General features: G+C 38.8%; 1 protein-coding gene across 2 annotated transcripts in view; it reads left to right on the top strand.

Annotated features, from left to right (window-relative positions):
• The window catches only part of ACSBG1 (acyl-CoA synthetase bubblegum family member 1), a 37,328-nt gene that overhangs the window by 1,079 nt on the left and 14,593 nt on the right, over window positions 1–21,656 (top strand). For both annotated transcript variants that reach the window (XM_075713631.1, XM_075713630.1), the window contains exons 2-5: window positions 8,147–8,229; window positions 16,953–17,170; window positions 17,846–17,934; window positions 18,727–18,847. In XM_075713631.1, the coding sequence (XP_075569746.1) occupies window positions 8,147–8,229; window positions 16,953–17,170; window positions 17,846–17,934; window positions 18,727–18,847 (511 nt within the window). The remainder of the gene's footprint in view (window positions 1–8,146; window positions 8,230–16,952; window positions 17,171–17,845; window positions 17,935–18,726; window positions 18,848–21,656) is intronic.

The raw sequence follows: 21,656 nt of genomic DNA, 5'->3' as shown, positions 1-21,656 counted from the left end.
TGTTAGAGAAAGCTACCCATCTCTAGAGTTTGTGGGAATACCTGTTTTTAGAATAGAACAACACATCTCACAGGAAATATTTTATCTTCTGGTTATTATAAGTTTGTCAATATTGCTGAGTACTAATTATCCATTCCCAGAGACTGAACTATCAGGTAGATTCTTACTTTTCTGGGATCATTTTTATCCTAATGGTTTCTTCTGCTGAGGGTTTTGTAATCCTGGATAAGCATCATTATGAGCAAACTGTAGACTGAATGTTTTTGGAAAAGAAAAATGTTTAAGAGATCTTTGAAAGCTTTTTAATGTTTTCTTGTTGTTGTTGCTTCTGGAGTCCTAATGCAGATATTTTTTTATTTAATCTGTCCAAAGATCATAAACCAGTGTTTGACTTGTGATCAATAAAGGTATATGTACACACTGACTCATGGAAGTTAGGATTTTGCTAAATTAGTAATAATGCCTCTATTTTAGTCCATGTATGCTTCTATTTGTGACATGCTTAAGCAAAAAAAAGTTTTGATTTTTTTTTTTAATTAAAAAAAAACCAACTAAAAGAGAATTCAAAAATATATGGTGGTTTGCACCCACTGCAAACAGGAAATTTAAGCCTCCTGTTTTAGTTAGCATTTGGTTTGTTTCTGAATTTCTGTTGAAGGAATATCACAGAGACTAGAACTCCAAATACTTTTGATGCATTCAAAGTCCTTGGCGTAAATACTTCTGTTAACAGTTTTTTGAAGAAGTCAGTGCATGTTGTCCTGTTTAAATAGTGTTGTTTACCTGGTGTGGTTTGAAGCTAGGTAGCAAACTTTATATACCTTTTTTGTATGCTGGAAGTAGGATTCCAGGTGGAAAGGAGTAGATAGAGAAAATACAATTCTAGCAAAATGGAAGGAGGAAAAAAAGACCTCTCATAAGGCTGAAATTGAATCAGTGTGACCTAAAAAATGAAGAGATGAAATAATGAATTGTGTGTGGCCTAACTTTGCTGCATTCCCTGCAAATAGCCATACAGAGGCAGCTACTGGAGATTTCAGCTTCAGGTCTGGGATTTTGCTGTGCAGGGGAGAACAGAGCCAGAAAATCCGTACCAAGGTCAGTGAAGGGTTATAGTACACTCCAACTGCTGAATGGAACCTTTTTGGGGGGGGGAATAAAAAGAGGCTGGACACATTGTTCATTCCTTTCCATTCACCCACATAGTTCTCAGCTATCTGTAAAACCGATCTGCTTACCAAAATAAATGGCCTGATTTTTGAGGATGTTTAGTCCTAACAAAAGAAAAAAAAAAATTTAGTTTTATTTTTTGCAAGTAAAGAGATAGGTTTTACTAGAAGGTGTGTGCCAACTGTGTTATATGGTAAAATAGGTGTCAGCTGTTAACTTTATCTTTAGTATTTTGTTCTTTATTAAGCATTTGTGTTGCTTTTCAATATACCTTCGTGCGGTAAGAAGTTATATGAGTAATTTGAGAAAGCCTGGTTTCTTGTGCACTGTGAAAAGCAAAGTGATTGTTGAATCAGCTGACCCTTTTTGCAAGAGTAGGAACATACCTGGGCTGATTTGTGGCCCCCTTTTTAAGTCTCATGAGGGCATGAAAACCAATTAAAACCTAAATCTAACCTGTTCTTCGAGGACAAAGGGAAATTTTAAATAGACCGAATAAGGAATGTGTTATAATATTGCCCTAATTTGAACAGAGGAATAATTAGTAAATAAGACAACCAGTCATAATAAGACAGCAATGTCCCTGTAAAGGACCACAAGGACCTCTTGTGACTGTCTACTTTGCTTCTTAATATAGGAAGAATTTTACATGTAATACAAAATTAGGTAAAGAACTAATGTATGTAATTACTGTGGGTTTTTTTTTTTTTTTCCTTATGCCATAGAAAATGAGAAAACATCTTCAAAATGTCTTGGGTAACAATTCACAGCTCCTCAGAGTCTGGAGATGTAGTATTCACTACTTGGCTATTTATGTGCTAGTCACAGATTTCTGTTTAGCTGCTGAGCTATCAAAGCTTTGGTACTATGTTGCTGTGTTGATTTAAGTCAGAGTGACTTTATTGTCTTTCTCTAGGACAGATCTGTGATTTTAAATTTATTGTCTTACGCTCACTCCTACAACCTCTCCCCAGAGCTCTGGTTTAAAATATTGGATTCAGCACTTGCAGGATGCATGGGGAATTGGGAAAGGATTACTCATGAATGGGATCCAGATGAAGATATTTAGTTTCCAAAGTTTCTAGGCAAAGTTCCAGAATCAGTAAAGTTTTCAGAGGTACCCATGGGTAATTTAAGCCATCGCTGTTTGCTGCCAGAATAGTTGTCAGATGATTACTTAATGATTCCATCTTGAATTCAAATGCCCCAGTGAGCTCTTGAAAATGCCTAACACCCAATGAAAAGTACATTGGTATGTGCAGATGTAGACCCAAGACATGCTACCAAAAGCAGCTCTAATGTAGATTAAGGCTGATGGAATGTGTATACCTGGGTTGTCCTGGAGAACATGTAACAAAAGCTTAGGGGAAAAAAAAGAGTTCCCATTGTTAGAACAGAGATAAATATTTAGGACACTTGTCAGAAGGAATGAAGCAGCAAAAGATGCACACTGGTTGGAAGAAGGATTTTTTTCAAATACTTTATTATGATTACTTAAACAAGCTGTAGGAGTTTAGAGATGAAATTTACCCAGTCATCCTCAGGAGAAGCAAGCAGGGAAAGACTAAAATAAAATTTATGAAGAAGTTCCGCCTTTGAAAAAAAATGCATATTTTCCAGTTCAGTCTATTTTTTGTGTATTAAACAAGATTCATATTTAATAGCTAGGCAAGCCAATTCAACAAAAGTGTTTGAGAAAAAAAGTACTTGTGCAAATCCCCATTTGTATGCCTTGCTCCCTAAGATAAACACCTGCATATTACAGAATATTTCTTTGGGCAAGGCAAGCAGAGAAAGGAGTTTAATTATAAGGTGGAGACTGTGTTGTAAGAAATGTGTAGTAACATGCTTACTGCCACTTGAAAGTAGCCTGGTGGGTGAGCTTGTAAATGATATGCTCAGAGGAACAGCAAAGCGGATGAAGGAGCTGCACTGCTTTGGATCATCGCAGTGTGGGCAAAACACAAGTGAGCCTTCCTGAGAGCCATTGAGTCTGGAAGCAGTGGTAGGAGAACATTCCCAGGAGAAGCTAAATAGATTGCTTTTTGGAAAAAGCCTGTAAGTGACAGAGAAACTGTATGCACTCAGCAGACACTGTAACTGAGCATTTCCTCATTATTGGCTGTGTTCTTTGTTGTAGACAATCTGCAGCATAATTTATTTTGAAGGAACGAAATAACAAAAATCATGCAATAGTTCATCAAAAAAGCTTTGGAAGCTAAGCAGACAGGAACTGCAGTAACATGGTTGACCATAGCCATAGCTTTGCACCTTGAAAATATTGTTCTAAAATTAGGCATCACATTAATCTCAACTTATCTGATAATATATGAATGCAGTATCTTCAACAGTAAACATTTTCCATATATTAAACCAGAATAAAATTTATTAATAAAAATATTTTCACTGTTTGGTGAGCCCACACATATGGCACAACATTATCGAGGAACAAGGTGAGTGGAGCAGCTGTGTAATGGGAGAAGCCTCTGTGTTAGAAATACCAGGAAAGGGAGGAGGAGATGGTAGCTTCATTGTGAATCCAGACAGCATAGGTCTGGAAGCTAAGGTAGGATACTCTGGATAAATGCATAGCTTGAACTACTGACTGTTTTAACTGAAAAAAAAAAATGTTTAAGTCTTTTTTTATGAGTAGTTGTGAATGTAATTTCTAGACTTGAAGTACTTTGACTTGCTATGCGTATATAAAGGGTTATGAGTAAATATCCTGAAGTCTAAAGGAATACCTTGTACTGAATAATGTATTAACAATATACATATGTAGTTATTTGATAAACCGCTTGTTTTTGCAAGTTTAGAGAAAGCTGGTTTATTTTTTAAAATTCTAATAAGCCATGTAAGAGAGCCAACTGGTAAAAATTTAACATTGACAAAACTACAGGAGTTGAACAACAGTGATAAAGAATAAGAATACAAAAAGAATGAGAGATGTCTTTTTATTTGCCACTATACATAATCAGTTTAACGAATAGCTTCCCCTTAAATCTCATGATAATATGACTGCTGCATAACAGTGTTCATATTCCATTGGTGCAGTTTGTGATCTTGGAAATCACTCTGCAGAATTAAGGTAAAAAAATATTGAACCCTACAACATAAAGTTCATAGTTTTTAAATTTGAGAGAAAAGGTTCTAGTCTAATTATATAGGAAAATCTGTGTATTCTCTGAGGCTTATTGAAGTGAGAATTTCTTTTAAATGTTTTCTCCATAGAAATCATTGGTTCATTATCATATTAAAGACTGACTTTATAGATTCTTTTCAGTTTTATTCTTAGTATTTTCACAAGATTTTAATATGAGGAGAGAATTTAGAGGACAGCAAATATCTGACTGTATTTGACCTAGAGTATGAGATGTAAGCAGAAATTCCAGTTACCAGAGAAGGAAACATAGAGCCTGTAGAAGGAAAAGGCCAATTCCAAAGTCCCTTGAAACTAAAAAATTACAGAAATTAGTATCACAGCAAGTAGTGCCGTTAATCAGACACTTGTTATCATTATGGTGACAGAAAAAGGTTTTTCTAATGTGTAACTTCAAAAGAGCACTGCCATTTCATAATGATAGAAGTGGAGAGATTTAGCCGTTACATTTAGTTTCTGTAGTTATGATAAGAAATGGTACTCTATTCATTGGTTTCCATCAAAAACATTTAGTTAAAAAAAGTAATTGCTACACCAGCAATTTCAGATTGGATGCTTTGCTTCTGGTGAATCATCACCAGCAATAAGGACTGTCAGTTACATCAGTCATTATTTTACCATTATAATATCAGTTGCGCATGCATTACTTCTACTGGTTTGCAAAGATAAATCTCACTAGAGCTGTTACAATCTTGGAAACAAAGAGGAAAGGAAACTTGCCCTTTGTTAATCCAATATAGAGAATGTTCAAATTCTCGCTTTTTAGGTAGGCCTGATGCGTGAGAACAGTATGATACAACATCTAACTGGCACAGAGTAGTGGTGGTAGCTGTAAGCGAGTTGTGCTACATTAGGATTTGCCCCAAACCTCTGGATAAGCCAGTCAGCCTGAGCGTGCTGTGCCTCCGTCTCAGGTGAAAGGGGTGTGTGTGTGCATTGAATTCAGGCAGCGGATGAGGTCATGTTTGATAGAATGGTACCTTGAAATTAAATCCCAAATTACATCAGGAAATAGTGTCATTCAAAAACCACTCTTGCTAATAGAGTTACACAGAAGTGTGCTTTGTTTAGTTCTAGCTGGTCAACATTGTGTAACCTGAACTCAGTTTGTTCTAATTGGCTTGCTAAAGTGACGTCTACTATTAAATCCTGTGTGTGTGCTTCGTAGAGGTTTTTGCGTATTACCTTTGGAATCATAAACTTTTTTATTTAACACAAAAATCGGATGTAGAAAATCCCCTTTTAAACTGGTAGTTGGATTTTGGAACATGCTGTCCCTGCACTAATAACATCAAATAATTTATGCAGAACCTCAGCCTTAATAACGACTTCAGCAAACCAAAGTCCAGATTTCCAAAGCACTTTGGTTTTGCTGGGGCATCTCACCATGAAACCGTAATTCTGCAGTGCGTTTTCTCCTTGCTGCAGTATGGTCAGTAAGTTCTTGATCAAGCAGTCCCACCAAATTCTGCTCGATTCAGTCTTACTTGAACAATTCCAGATAACATAACCGTTTTTGGATCTTTACTTAATTTTTAAAGGAATAACTCCTAACAAAAGCTAAGACTAAACATTAAAAACATATTCTTTAACTCAGAAGGGATGGTTGTAAATATACACATAAATTGTGGATGAGAGAGAAAATTTCTTAATTGTACATTCAGGACAAGAAAAACCCAACTCACAAATTGACTGCTTAGTCCATAGAAGCAGGTAACAACTACTTTGTGTGCAGCATTACTAACTTGTTGGTTGATTAATTTTCTATTAAGGGAACATAATATAAACTGAACCGGTATCCTATAACAGCTGGATGAGAATAAAGAAAACTAATGAGATTTTCATCTGGGAAAAGTCATTAGTGATTATTATTAAAAAGTTTTGAGTAGACGCATAGGAGGCTCTTCTGATGTATTACTGATCAGATCTGTTTTCTTCTTCTGACTTTTTTACTATTAATTTTAGGTAAGAGTAACATTCAGTTATCTTTTGACTAAGACTTGTTTTGTAAAATAATAAAAATTTAAAAAGCTTCAGTACTCAAAAGATATTTAAAGGAAGAGATTGCACTAGATTTCTAAACATCAAATGTGGTTTTTCTTTAAAATAGGGAAAATTTCAAGAACTATTAAGTGTTTGAGATGGCAGACAAACACATGTGTTTAAGTTATTTCAGATGTTTTGGGTTTATTCCCAAGTATGTCTTCCTGGTCTGTCATTCTGTCCTCGCCATCCCACTTCATTAAGTCACCATTTTCCCATATCTCAAACACAGACTTACCTTTCAAGATGCAGTATAATCCCCCTCTATATTTAAATTACTCAGTTTCTCATCAACATCTGCTTTCACCAAGCCAGTGACTATTTTCAGAGCCTAACTCTCTGCTTATCAGACAAGCCCTTTCATGTTTTGTCCCATTATGCCATTAACAAGAGAGGAAATATCCTTGCAGGCAAGGTTAGTGATGCCTCCTCATTTTCCTTCAATCACTTTTGCGACCTGTACCTCTGCTCTGAGACACGGAGATCTGCAGCATAGTAGTAGCAAGGGAGGAAATGAACTGCAGTTGTCACTTTTGATGGGTGAAGAATTACAAAATCTGCTAAATTCTTGCAAAAGGGATCCAGCTTGGTTAAGGCTTTCTTCAAGTGTGATTTCATTGTGGATAACAATAATAAATTCTAGGAGTGCCCCCCATACAGGTATTCTGCAAAATGTAGTTGTTAATATGAGGTAGGAAATAACATCTGACATAGTGTTTGGTCCTACTGTTTGCTACCTGACACTGCTGTGTAAAAAAAAATGCTTTTGAAGTTGTTTGTTATTTATTGGGAAGCTGGGAAGGGCATTGTTTGGACTTTCTTTTTCTATGTTTTGAGTTAGTTTATTATACTGTGGAGGGGAAGGACTTCCTGAGTTTCACTCAGGACTCTTCTGTTGCACGTTTTGAGAGGGAATGAAGGTAATCCAAACTTATTCTTGGGCTCTGAGGGCTGCTGATTTCCACCCCTTGTTCTATTAAATGAAATCAGCTAAATTAAAAAACCTGAATGCTGCTATTCATGAATAATCTGCAGTGCATTGCTTTATGCAGTCAGTAATTTCTAAATGCTTAGTTATTGTTTAGATTTTTTGCTCATATAAGCCTTTGCAGTCTGTTACCTTACAGAGTTTCTGTTTCTGAGTTTTTATTATCTGTGCTTTAAACTTCATCTGGTTAGTTTAAGCCAAGAAAGGTTTAATTTCACCCATGTGATAGTGATAATGATAATGTGTCTACTTTGGTGAAGTTCTTGAGAAACTTTATTATTATTATTAGAACTAAATCTCCTTTTCTGAGCCTTAAAAAAACCAACCAAACAACAACAAAAAAAACCCCCCTAACCTCAGAGCTTCAACAGGTATCAACAGTAACAACATACAAGGTATTGTTGTATTAGTACAGTGGTGGTATGATCAAGCTTAAGGTTGATAATTCATTCTTTATACTTTCATGGTTCATGGCCTCTCTGTCGAGATTCAAAATTAGTGTCTCCATCTGGTATATACCATGATGTTGAAACAAAAAGTCCACTGTATGGAGTAAGAATGTCATCCTTAGGGTGAATGCATTTCCCTGTTTAACCCGATTGTAGTGGAGTTTGCAACAGAGGCAAAACGTTCTTTGTTCCTCTGAGCTTTCTATTTTCTCCTGTTTGTATTTCTAAGTGCTTGCAACCTGTGTTTTTGTTTTCCCTTGGATATATTGTATGTTGATTGCAGTGAATCCTACTAGCACTCCTGGATAACTTTTTAATAGGTATATTTTCTTTTAGAACCTTTACAGATGCACAGGCTGTCTGCAGAGATTTGCTGCCTCATTTGGAGGAGACCCAAGATGAAGGCATAGAGCCAACGGGTAAGCATGTAAAAGATGATCCTTGGAAATTTGAGCTCTTCTTATAATTTTTTAAATGTAATTTTTGTGTCTATTCTAGCAAGTTATGACTGACAATTTTTCAGGGCTGGGATAATGAGAGGCAGCCAAAAATAAAATTAAACTGAAGTGAATCAGGGCAGCTGGGAAATTTTCAGGGCCTTTCTGTAAACTTGCATGAATTCAGTAGTTTCTCCCAGTTTTTGTCTGTATTTGAGACTATTACTATATATAAGTGAAAAATAGCCTGATCCCATGGAAAATGATACCAATTCTTGTGTTACATTTGGCATCACAGCCTTCTTACCAGCTGTCAACCATTGAGGATTTGGCATACTCTGTAATATCTGGAGACTGTAAAGGAATATCTGTGCTTTGGTCAGTTCTGTGTTGCATTGTAGCATACGCATACTACTGTAATTTTAAACCAATTGCAGGGGTAAATTAACCTAGTTGTGCTACCATGTGCCTTAAAGGAGGCTTACTAGCAGAAATTTCCGAGGGTCTTCGGAAGGTTTGCAGCCCTGAGGGAGCTCCCTGTCGCCTCAGTGAGGCTGCTACTGGTATCTAAATTTGCTCTTTTAAACAGGGAATATTTGTTCTATGGGACAATTGAAGCAGTGACTGCAAGTGGATTTTGAAGAAATGACAGATCTATGTAGGAATCTCACATACAGACTTATACGTACATATAAATATATACCTGTATGCATATATATTTATTTTAAAAAGGTAATTCTTTGATATGCAATAGGTTTCTTTCCAAGAATTAAACTGCTAGGCATTTGCTTTTTGTTTTTCAGTAAGCAGGAAATAAATTTGGATGGATAAAGGTGATAACTAACTCCTGTTTCAAGTTCAGAGTATTTTATTGAACTGAGACGCAAATTGTATATGTAGATTATTACTGAGGCTGTGATTCTGCGGAGTACTTGCTTGTGTGCTCATGAAAGCTCTGACCTATTTTTCTAAGAATTTATCTAGGACGCTGGTTACTGCTGTCAGCTATCTACCCTGCTTCTCTCCCAGAGGTTGCCGCTGGCTGCAGTTTAGAGTAATATGCTGGGCTGTAAACCACAGTGCTCAGGAAGAAATGCACATGCCATTCAGCCACTCCTGCAGAGGTGACCACAGCCTCTGGAAGAAAGGTGAGATGAACAACTGAGGGTAGAAGCTGTTCCAGCTGTTCCATCATAATTTTCCTGCAAACACAAGTCACACCCTATCCATTTTAATTAAGCAGTTCCTTTATTTGAGTTTAGGTATGTTTCTAAGTTGATGAATCAGGAGCTTACAATTCAAGTTAGCCTTTGTCTTTTATTTGACTTTGGGAATCTGTGGCACTACTTGTTACCCATTTAAATGAGAAGTGTTTGCCTTGGAAACATCATACAGCTATGCAGATGCTGAGTGGTAAAGTGAGGACTGAATGTCAAAAACTCCTCCCAAAAATCTTTCAGGAGAAGGAAGCTCAGTGTCTAGTTGCAGAGGGTCTGTTTTGTATATCAAGAGAAAAGAAGGAGATTCTGATGTTTTCTAGTTGTGCAGAACTGTCTTTCTCATTTTATGATGGATGTGTTCTGCACCCTCAGGAGTAAACTTGCCTAATGAGGACCCTGGGTTATTCTGGAATTTTCCCCCCATTTTTTTTCCCCCAATGTATAGAAGCCCATTCCTGTGGAACCAGTCCAGATTTTGGTTTTTCTAATGCATATGTAAATCCAGAGTAACCTTACTGTTGGCAGCAAGCATTATATTGGCTTAAAACCAGTGTAAAGTTAAGAGAGAACTCATTCATGCTGGTTTTATACTGATGGAATTGCAAAATAATTTATGTTGGAAAAGACCACTGGAAAACAACTAGTCCAGCTTTCTGCTCATGACTCTGTTCAGCTGAGTTTTGAAAACCTCCAAGGATGGAGATTACACAGCTTTTCAGTTCCTTTTCTTAGGCTGAGTCACCTGCATATTGTGACATTATTTTTCTTTATCTAGCAATAATTTTCCTTTCTGCAGCTTATATCCGTTGCCTCCTGTTCTGCTGTGTGCCTCTGAGAAGAATCTGTCTTCTTTATAGTGCCCCCCTTCAGTCTGTGGCAGACTGCAGTTAGATTCATTCTTCTCTTCTCCAGATTGAAGAAACTCAGCTCCTTTAAGGGCTTCTCATACATGGGTATGAGGGCTTCTCCAGGCCCCTGACCATCTGGGAGTTCCTCTTCTGGGCTTGCTTCAATTTGTGACGATCTCTCTCTTGCACTGGGGCTTCCAAAGCTGCATGCTGCTTCAGGTTCACCCTCATGAGTACTGAGTAGGGGGAAATAATCACTTCCCTTGATCTGCTGGCTATAATCTTGCCAATGCAGCCCAGTATGTAGTTAGCCTTTATCTCCACCAGGACATACTACTGACTCGCATTCAACTTGTCCACCAGGAACCACAGGGGTTTTTCTGCTGAGCCAGCTGGCATCCAGTCTGTGCTGTTGCGTGGGGTTATCCTACCGCTGAGTGCAAGACTTATGTTCAGCCTTGTCAAGCTTTGAGGCTTATGTCAGCCCATACCTCCAGTTTGCCAAGGTCCATCTGAATGGCAGCCCTACCTTTTGGCATGTCGGCCAGTTCCCCAAGTTTGATGTCATCTTTGAGGTTGCTGAGGGTGCATTCTATTGTCCAAGACAATAATGCAGTCATTAAACAGTATCATTCTCAGGACTAACCCCTGAAGAATGTCACTTGTAATTGACTGCTAGCTAGACTTAGAAATGTTGACCACTGTTCTTGAAGACTAATTATGCTGCCAATTTTTCATCCACCTGTTACTCCAACATCCAGTCCAAACCTTCCAAAGATGCGGGGGGAGATGTTGTTAAAGGTAAAGTAAACAACACGCCACTGTTCTCCCTATCTCAGAGCCAGTCATCTCGTCATGGAAGACAGTTTTGTTGGACTTAGCAAGGCCAAATCAAGTCTGTGCATTCTGTCTTGTCTCGGTCACCATTTTATAGCTCAAAACGATTTCTAGGAGATGTTCTATAGCCTTTCCATGGACTGAGGTGAGCCTGATTGGCCTTTAGTTATTTGAAGCCTCTTTCTTCCCCTTTTTGAAGACAGGTGTGACATTTGCCTTTTTCCTGTCATGGGAACCTTACCAGATTGCCATGCTTTTTCAAAGATGATGGAGAGCAGCCTTGTGATGAATTTAGCCTGATCTCTCAGCGTGCACTCTGAAGCATCCCATATGGGCCCACTAGCGTTTTTTGTCCAGTTTGCGTAAGTGGTCCCTACTTTGATCTTCCTCTACTGTTGTAGGTAAAACTTCTCACCTGCCACTAGGCACAGAAACCTAGGAAGCCTGATCTTCCCAGTAAAGACCAAGGTGAAGAAGGCACTGAGTACATCAGTCCTTTTCATGTCCTATATCAGGAAGTTGCCCATGATATTCTTGGTTCTCCTTTTGGCTACCTGTAGAAGCCCTTTCTGTGGCTCTTCACGTTGCTCACCAATTTCAGTTCCAACTGAGTTTTAACTTTCCATTCCTGCATGCCTGGGCAATGTTTCTGTAGTGATGTTTCCTCCTGATTACAGCCTCCACACACTTCCATTTTGGTGCATCGTAATCAGTTTTAGAAGCGTCAGTATTGTTACGAAGCTTATTTTGTACTCGTCCTGATGCACCACTCCCTCCACGTCAGTTTGTAGAGGTGTTCTTTGGAGGATATTTTATTTCTCTGATCCACATTGGTAGTCGTTTACTGATGTGAAGAACGGTATATTTTACTGCAGTTCATAAATGTTCCTTATTCCTCCAATGAAAAAGGTACAAGTTTCTACAAACTGAAATATTTATGTGTGTTTTGGCTAATTGAAAATGATTTCTACTATTTATTCAGTCTTTGCTGTTTGGGAGATTAAAGTTGCATATTTATTGTGGAAAAGTGATAATATAGCAGAAAACCTTCTTCATAAGCCAGCTGTGGCAAGGCAAGCAACAGGAAGCTGGTTTCTGTATTTTTTTTTAAAAGAATCACTATGTATATATTCTGGCTGATACATTTAGGTTCACTTGAAATTCAGAAGTTCTGTACTTCTGTTTGATCTGTTCATTGACACAAGGGGAAGTTTGACACAGATGCCAAGCTCTCAGACTCCAACCTGTGTGTACTCAGCTCCAGCTGTTACTAAAGAGAAGCTAAGCTTTCAGGGCCACAGGCATCTTGAAGAAAACTAAAAAATAATGGGTGAAGGTGGAATGATGTATTTGTGCTGTCAGCAGAATGTGATGGCATCATAGCTGTGGAATCTGGAATGATGACTGTCCGTCAGAAATGCCTCCAGCAAAGAGCTGATTACCTTCTCTCATTGTTAGAGCAGAGTGATGTTTTGCAGGAGCTGGCATATAATCGACATACTGTTTTGTGAGTTAAATCTGAATTAGTTTCAAGCAGAAGTTAAATTAGTGTTTTAGTTCCTGTTTCTCAGGGCACATCTATGGAGTATCACTTGGAGTTATTTGGGTCATGTAGCAGGATCATTCCACAATCAGCCTGTCTGTCTGTTTAACTAACTGAAAGGTGACCTTGGTTCTTTTGCACTTTATATGGCTCTCAGAGTTGTTCTTCCTTAAGCATCAGAATTCATTTACATTCCCAAATCCATTCTGGCAATCACCAGGATACTTGCATGTCAGGTAGAGAACAGAGAGGTGGTTTCATTCGTGTTAGTTTTAAACTATAAGATTAGTGTATTTCTTTTTTTTTTTAACTAGTACAGTCTCCTTCATGCATCCCTGAGGTCCAGCAGTTTCAGCCAGACTGATTATTCATGCAAAAAAATACACGGAATTGCTATTTGTCTGTTTAAAATAATTTTTGGTATCCGGGCTGGGAGAGACAGCCTGTACCATGTCACAACTGTTCAGTCATACATAGTGGAAAGGAATAACAACTGGCTGATAAAAATACAAAAATTGTAATGTGTTTATGTTGTGTATTATTTCAGACTTCGTAGAAAATACTTGAATAACAAATGTACTTTTATAAATCAATATTCATATGTAAATGGTTCACAACTCTAGGACTGTATTGTAAAAGATCAGTTGAAAACTTTCAAAGTGTTTTTTAAGTGGTAAACAAAGTTTTTAACTATTTTTTTTCTCCTGTAAAGTTTCTTGTTGAAAACTTACACTTCAGTGGGAAAACTGGACACCTAAAATCCAAAATATTTATATCAGCTGTCCTTAGAGCAATTCCTAAGACAAACTGCAGTACAGTCATCCTGTTGTACACTATATGTATGAGACTACTCTGAGCCATCTCTTCCTTTAGCATTAAAGACTGAATCATGGAATATTTAGTCTGATCATGGAATTTGACCTTGGAGGAGAATGACATGGGGAAAAAAACACTTGAAGAGGCTCAAAGAGTGACAGTCAAGACTACTTATCTGAGTAAAATCTCTACTGTTTTTTGTTTTATCTGACAAAATAGTCGTCTTTATGAGCAAATCTTTTCTCACCATCTCTGACCTTCGGTGAATTCACATGAAGGACATGAGCCAAGGTCACATGTTAGTGAATGAAAAAGCGATGTGAGTGCAAAGTATAATGCAGGTAGCAGGAGTTACTGGAAGAAAGAAGAAGGGAACAAATATTCCTCTTTGCTTGCATATAGGTAACTTTCAGTGGCATTAAGTACTTTGAGCTAGAATGCTCTTTTATTTTTTTCTAATGCTCTCTGTAAACCTATGGGTGTATAATGTACCAATGCTAATAGTGTATTTAAAGGATCTTTATTCTGATTTCCACTTTGGTTTCAGGTGGTACTGAGTTCATTTCCAGCCTGGACATTTGTTTTTACCAGTTCTATGGGACTAGTTTGATCTTTAGAATTATTTGGCTTATTACCTAGATTTAGGAACTGTTTTTAGATTTAAGTTCTACTTGCAAATACATGCAAGAACAGACACTGAATGAGCATTCAAGTTTATATTCCTTTGCGGTATATATTGTGTATTATTAAGGTAATTCACTGAGTCTCTGAGACTGATTCTGTTCTTAGTCTCCTGTATGAATAAAAGATGGCTTTTTGACACCAGAAAAAAGTGCATAAGGAAAAACAAAAGGAGACCCGGTTTCAAAGTACATTTTTGGTTTCTGTGTATAGATAGTGCAATGATTTGACTGATTTTCACTCTTCTCTGTGGAAACTGTTCTGTTATCTACTGTATGTCTGCAGTGAAAAGGTAGTAATTATGCAACTTCTGTGATATTACTGTAGGAATGTTGCTAATATTTTCAGTTCCCTTGAAGAGATATACTCTTTGTTCAGGAACATTTTTTATAATACATGGACTAGAATGTTGTATTTTAGCTCTGTATGGTAGGATTTTGTTTTCAACAGAGCAGTCACCTACCTGTGCCCAACCACGCCTGCAATCCCTGTCATCTTTGTTGGTTTAGAAGCCAGAACATCATACAGAGTTTTTCGTCTGGGCTTCTCTCTCATCCTTTTCACACCAGGATTTGGGTTAAGTGCAGAAACACCTGCTATGCCTTCACTACTCATAAAATATTTGTGAGTTGTCACTGTTTACACTTTGATAAAGTCTGTATCTATTACCTAGCATCTTTCATACTGACTTGTTTTCTAAACTGTCTGGATTTATGATGCCCTTCCTCCACTGGCTTAAGCAAAGCTCCACACCTATGTTTTGAAAATCATTATATGCAATTTGCACATGAGAAAATGAAGGCACATGGAGATTAAGCAGCTTTATTTGTATTTGTTGTCATTATTACTTTCTGTTTGTCAAGAGAACAAATGCAAGACTGTGATCAGGAACATGAACAGAACATAATATGAGTCAGGAACATTAATCCTGGATTGATACACATCACAGCTTTGACTGCTCAGTTCACTTTCTGCACCAGGGGTTTTATCTCCTTACCTGGGAGGGTGTAGAAAGGTGAATTTTTTTTTTTTTTCTTTTCAAAATGCTTTGCACACGCTAGGATATAGCATGGGGCAGTGAAATTTTCAGAAATAATTTCACAGAATATTGGCAGCAAACTAGACTGGTTTTGGTATTTTTCAGTTTAGTAGTTGCACTTTATCAACTGATTATGAATGAGCTTTTCTACACAGCTAAGTAATGGAGCTTTTCTACACAGCTAAGTAATAAAACTTTTTTTGCTGCAAGAGGAAGTTGGGTTTGTTTTTTTTTATGTATGTTTGTGAGCTTACGATAGCTTGCTGTGCCTCTGGTTGTATGTGCAGAGTGCAAGCCTGACTTGAGGAAGGCTGCAGATGTGTTCTAAAGCATTCATGTGGATTCAGCTATGGTTGATGTGTTCATGTATTGCCAGAAATGCTCAGAGAGGTAGTTTCCAGACCCTCTGTGAAGCAACTAGAGGAATAGCATTTGAGAGGGATGTAAAACACGTTGTATTTTTGAGTACTCCAGAACTGCTTTTTTCAGCCACTGAGGTACCAGGAAACGGTATAGATACTAGTTGAGCTTTCTTTACAGTTTTTGCTTTCCATTAAGTGTAGTAAAAGATGATCGTGCTTATTAACTTGTATCAGAAACTTCAAAAAGTCGTATTTTCTGTTCGTCTTAATTCTGATAAACCTAAGCTCTTTGGTCTGAAATTTTCCACCAACTCTCTGTAGAATATGTATTTTTTACATTTATGCTAAAAATATTTCTTCATTTATGAAAGTAAATCTAAGGAAAAATGTTCGTAAAGTGTTCTTGTACTATTTTGTTCAGAAGTATGGGAACTAACTGAGAGGGGAGTCGTGAGTGTTTTTTTTGTCTTTGTTGTGAGAATTCACCTAAATTTTGCCAACTTACTAACCCCTAGATTCTCTAAGGAGTGTATTTATACTCAGCCTGCTTCTTGCTGGGTTTGCAAGAGCCAAGTAGAATCTTTGAGACAGTCGTTTCTTGTGAATGCCAGGGACTGCCCCAGTCCTTGGCACCAGTGGTGAGAGCCAAGTGACATTAGTTGGTTCTCTGTGTCTGTGTCCTGTCAAGGAAGGGGAGGAAGAATATGGGAGGGGGGGAAAAAAGTGGGTGGTAAAAAGACAGGGTGAGGAAGGCAAGAGCAGAAGAAGGTAGAAGATGATGTGGAAATAGGGCAAGACAGGAGTGAGTGGAGTGGATATACATACTAGAACACAGGGCAGATGACCAAGGAAAAGAACTGTGGGAAGTAGTGGGGAACAGGGGCAGGATGAAGGAGAATAGCTGGAGGGGAAGGAAGGAGGAAAGAGCTGTGACAAGCAAAAGGAGCTTGGGATGCTGAACAGAGACAGATCTTTCAGATCTTTCACAGATCTCTGTAGCCTTCTGATTCACCAGCTGCTCCATTAGCTCAAGGAATAGTGGGTTGTGCAGGGCTGAGCATGGGCAAACAGATTCTTCTGGAATTGGTGGTGTGCCTGTAACACACCGAAGATCAGCATAATTCTGTACGGTAGCACTTTTACTCAAGATGCAGAACAAAGTGTAAGAAATAAAGATTTCTTCTTCTACATGGCATATTTGATAGATATAAAATTGGAAAGCCCTTCTCGCTAAAGGTGGGAAGTGCCAGAGTTGTGCTTAGTCCTGAAGTCTTTATTTAATCTTCTTGTCTTTTGGTACACAGTCACATGGTATTTTTCAATGATAGAATACCTTGATGGTAATGCTTTACTTTCCAGAGTCTCTGTGGACTTCCTTTGCTGATGGCAGAGTCAGACTGAGAATAGATAACTCCTGTCCACAGACTCCCATAACAGTTCATCAGATGTTCAAAGAGAGCCTAGAAAAATACGGATCCCTTAACGCTTTGGCCAGCAAAAAGAATGGAAAGTGGGAGAAGATAACTTTTTCAGAGTATTATTGGCTCTCCAGGAAAGCAGCCAAGAGCTTCTTGAAGGTAGGTTCAGGAAACAAAACCAATTCCATTTTCTGCCTTTGTCTTCTTAAAAAAACAAAACAAAACAAAAAACTAACCAAACAAAAAAAACCCACCAAAAACCACAATATACGAGGCTTTTCCCATTAATTGAAGATCAGCAGTCATATTCTTTATTGAAATAATAATGATGAAAATTGGGTTTGGTCAAAGAGATAACACTGCTGTCAAGGGAACTTGACTGCAAGTGACGAGCTGCTGTGTTACAGTCTCACTGGGTCATAGGTACAAAGATCAGCATAAGGCCTTAACATTAAAAAAAGAAAAATAGGTGAAAGCAGCACTGTTGTGAATTTGGTGAGATAAAGACAAATATTAAAGCATTCTAAACATAGGGTAAGATTAGTAGTCATTATGCTCTTGTTCATATGGAGAAGTTCTGTTTTTCTGGCATTTCTGACAGCAGAGCTCAACCAGACAGGAGAAGACAGCAGAAAGTTTAGATCATGTTAATTGCTGATAAATACTGGTTTTGCTATGGATATCATCACAGAAATATGTGTACACATGTCTTGTCAAACCAAAATAATAAATAAATCAAAACTTTCCATGGTTTATATTTGTATGTATGTTTCATGCTGTATGTTTCTTTCCAGTGTGCCTATACTATATAACCTTATGATTATTATTTTTAAGCTTGGTCTTGAACGATTCCACAGCGTAGCAATCCTTGGATTTAATTCTCCAGAATGGTTCATCTCAGCTGTTGGAGCTGTTTTTGCTGGGTAAGATTTTTTGGTTTGTTTTTGTGGGGGATTTGGGGATTTCTGTTGTGCTAGGTCTGGAAATGTAGCAAATCAGTATTTGGTGTCATATCTTAGAAGTTGTGCTGCAGCTGATTAGCATGTTCAGTGACCTACTGGAGTCTCATAGCTTTCAGTATATCTGAAATAGTCCAGACACTCATAAATAGTTTGCTATGGGTTTAACTGTGACAGTCACACAGAAGCTATTGTACAGTATCTTACCACTGGAAGATGTGGAAAACAGATGAAGACTCCCAGTTTTATATTAGTGATAGTTGTCTACAGCAAGATACGTTCAAGTAGATGAAGTGACAGATAAATACTAACTAGCCTGATTCCTTCTGTCGTGATACCTGTTTATACAATTTGGATTTTACCTCTTAAGCTGTTTCTGTGCCAGTGAAACTCAAATTGGTATCTGCGTGCAGCTTGAACAGAAGGAGGACATAAGTGGATTTTTTTACTGCTTCCTGAGCTAACTCTCGTGTAGCCTCAAGTGGGTTAAAATGCTGAATCCTAGCCTACGGCATCTTCTACTGAATAGAGTTCAGAGATTAGTTTTTGCAGTGTGCATATACCAGAGATATTAATGTATATCTGAATACTTGAAACAAACATGACATCTGTGCTGCTATTTATTTCCACATCTTCATACTCTTTCAGCTTTCATCTGATCTTTGATGATCATTCTCTTTTTTGATACTAAGTGCATGTATATGTGTGTGTATGTATATAAATACATGTTTTTATATATATACATTTTTGATACAGAGGAATTGTCACAGGAATATATACAACCAATTCTCCAGAGGCCTGCCACTACATTGCTCATGACAGCAAAACCGATATCATGGTTGTGGAAAATCAGAAACAATTGGACAAGATAATGCAGGTACAAGGTGGCTGAATGATTACTTAAAAGCCATAATTTTCCCATTTCTCAATGCCATATTGGTCCCAAATACCATATTCACTCTCTGTATCACGAAACCTTGCATGGGAGTGTTCTCATTCTGAAATCTAGTATCTGGTGTTTGAGCTATTGGGTAACTTGCAGCTCTGTTCTCTATAGTGTCTGTGGCTCATGCGTGAGCAGTTCTGATTCTCTCCATCAGAGAGCTCAGTGGCTGGTTCAGTGCAAACTTACCTGGAAAAAAACCCCCACATTTTGATCCCATGTTTATAAAGTCACCACTTGATTCTGTTTGGAAAAGCGCAGACCACTTGAATGGAAGAGATTAGGATGATGCAAGTCTGTAAAGGCCTTCCATTTAAATATTAAGGACATTAGTGTTCCAAATCTCCTCTTTCCAAAATGTCATCTTTTCCTGCTCGTAATATTAACCGTTAAGGTTCTTGAGTTTACTGCGCTTTGATAGCATGTTGACATGAGTTAGACTTTAGGGAGCAAGGAGGAGTCTCTTCAAGTGAACAGTCACAATTTTGACAAAACCCTTTGGCAGCTTTGAGTGGGTTTCTGCAAGGGTGCCAGCTGGAAAGGCCAACTTGCCAGAAAGGTCCCTGTTGCATGACTTGGGGGAGGAGCACAGGGCAGCTCCCTGGGAAGGGCTTATCTGTCAGTAAGAAGTTGAGGGGGGCCCATGGCTGGAGATCAGTCATCAAATTTGCACCAAATCGCACCATTTGCTGAAGCAGAGGGGCCCTCCCTGCTTCCAGGAAGAAAGATCCGGGGAACTACAGGCCTGTCAGCCTGACCTCGGTGCTGGGGAAGATTATGGAGAGGTTCATCTTGAGTGAGCTCAACAGGCATGTGCAGGTCAACCAAGGGATTGGGCCCAGCCAGCATGGGTTCATGAAAGGCAGGTCCTGCTTGGCCAACCTGATCTCCTTCTATGACCTGGTGACCTGCCTAGTGGATGAAGGAAAGGCTGTGGATGTCATCTACCTGGACTTCAGTAAAGCCTTTGACACCATCCCCCACAGCATTCTTCTTGGGAAGCTGGCAGCTCAAGGCTTGGATGGGTGTCCTCTTGACTGTGTAAAAAACTGGCTGGATGGCCAAGCCCAGAGAATTGTGGTGAATGGAGTTAAGTCCAGTTGGCGGCCGGTCACAAGCGGTGTTCCCCAGGGCTCTGTTTTGGGGCCAGTCTTGTTTAATACCTTTATCAATGATCTGGATGAGGGGATTGAGTGTGCTCTCAGTAAGTTTGCAGATGACACCAAGCTGGGTGGGAGTGTCGATCTGCTGGAGGGTAGGATGGCCCTGCAGAGGGATCTGGATAGGCTGGACCAATGGACCGAGGCCAACTGTGTGAGGTTCAACAAGGCCAAGTGCTGGGTCCTGCACTTGGGTTGCAACAACCCCATGCAACGCTACAGGCTTGGGGAAGAGTGGCTGGAAAGCTGCCTGGCTGAAAAGGCCCTGGGGGTGCTGGTTGACAGCCGGCTGAACATGAGCCAGCAGTGTGCCCAGGTGGCCAAGAAGGCCAACAGTATCCTGGCTTGTATCAGGAATGGTGTGGCCAGCAGGAGCAGGGAGGTGATTGTCCCCCTGTACTCGGCACTGGTGAGGCCGCACCTGGAATACCTTGTCCAGTTTTGGGCCCCTCAACACAAGAAGGACATTGAGGTGCTGGAGCGTGTCCAGAGAAGGGCAACGAAGCTGGTGAAGGGTCTGGAGCACAGGCCTTATGAGGAGCGGCTGAGGGAACTGAGGTTGTTTAGCCTGGAGAAGAGGAGGCTGAGGGGTGGCCTTATTGCTCTCTACAACTACCTGAAAGGAGGTTGTAGTGAGGTGGGTGTTGGTCTCTTCTCCCAAGTAGCTAGCGATAGGACAAGAGGAAATGCCCTCAGGCTGCATCAGGGGAGGTTTAGATTGGATATTAGGAAAAATTTCTTCACGGAAAGGGTAGTCAAGCATTGGAAGAGGCTGCCCAGAGAGGTGGTAGAGTCACCATCCCTGGAAGTGTTCAAAAAATGAGTAGATGTGGCACTTTGGGACATGGTTTAGTGGGCATGGTGGTGCTGGGTTGATGGTTGGAATGGTGATCTTAGAGGTCCTTTCCAACCTTAATGATTCCTATTTTTTACTTTCATTAAAAAATAATCCAGCCACCAAGCCAGGAAACATGAAATTATTACTCTACCTTTCATTGGTTTAGTGGTGGACTTTGTAGTGTTAGGTTAATGGTTGGACTTGATGATCTTAAAGGTCTTTTCCAACCTAAACCATTCTATGATTCCATGATGAAGTTTTCTGCCAAAAACATGTACCTGCCAGAGAGAAAATATCCATGGATTTTTTCAAATGTATTTCATATAAGTTATACGTTAATTCCTTTGTATTTTGTAGTTGTGTTTTACATGCAACTTGGAGGAAGAGAGATTTTTATAAGTATTCTGGAAAAACATACCATCAGACAAGCCTTCTTGCAGTGTTGTCGACTAAATACCAGGCTATGCTGTCGTGAATGTGGAGAGAAGAATATAAATGGAAGAACTCGAGAGATTTGATGCATACACATTTCTATCTAGAAAAAGAAGAGACAGCTCTGGCCAACACTGCTTTATCCAGCTGAGGGTTTTTTGAAACTTTTTTTTCTGGAAGAACCCAAGGCTGAAATATTAACATAACATTTCAATTGTTATCCTTCTAATAATATATATACATCATGGCTATCATCAAGGCACTGCTTTTGTATTAGCGCAGATTGAACAAGTCAGTTCAGAATGTGATTAAT

The sequence above is a fragment of the Pelecanus crispus genome, chromosome 7 (genome assembly GCF_030463565.1).
Source record: "Pelecanus crispus isolate bPelCri1 chromosome 7, bPelCri1.pri, whole genome shotgun sequence".
NCBI classification, from domain to species: Eukaryota; Metazoa; Chordata; class Aves; order Pelecaniformes; family Pelecanidae; genus Pelecanus; species Pelecanus crispus.
This window is presented reverse-complemented; position numbering and strand designations above follow the sequence as displayed.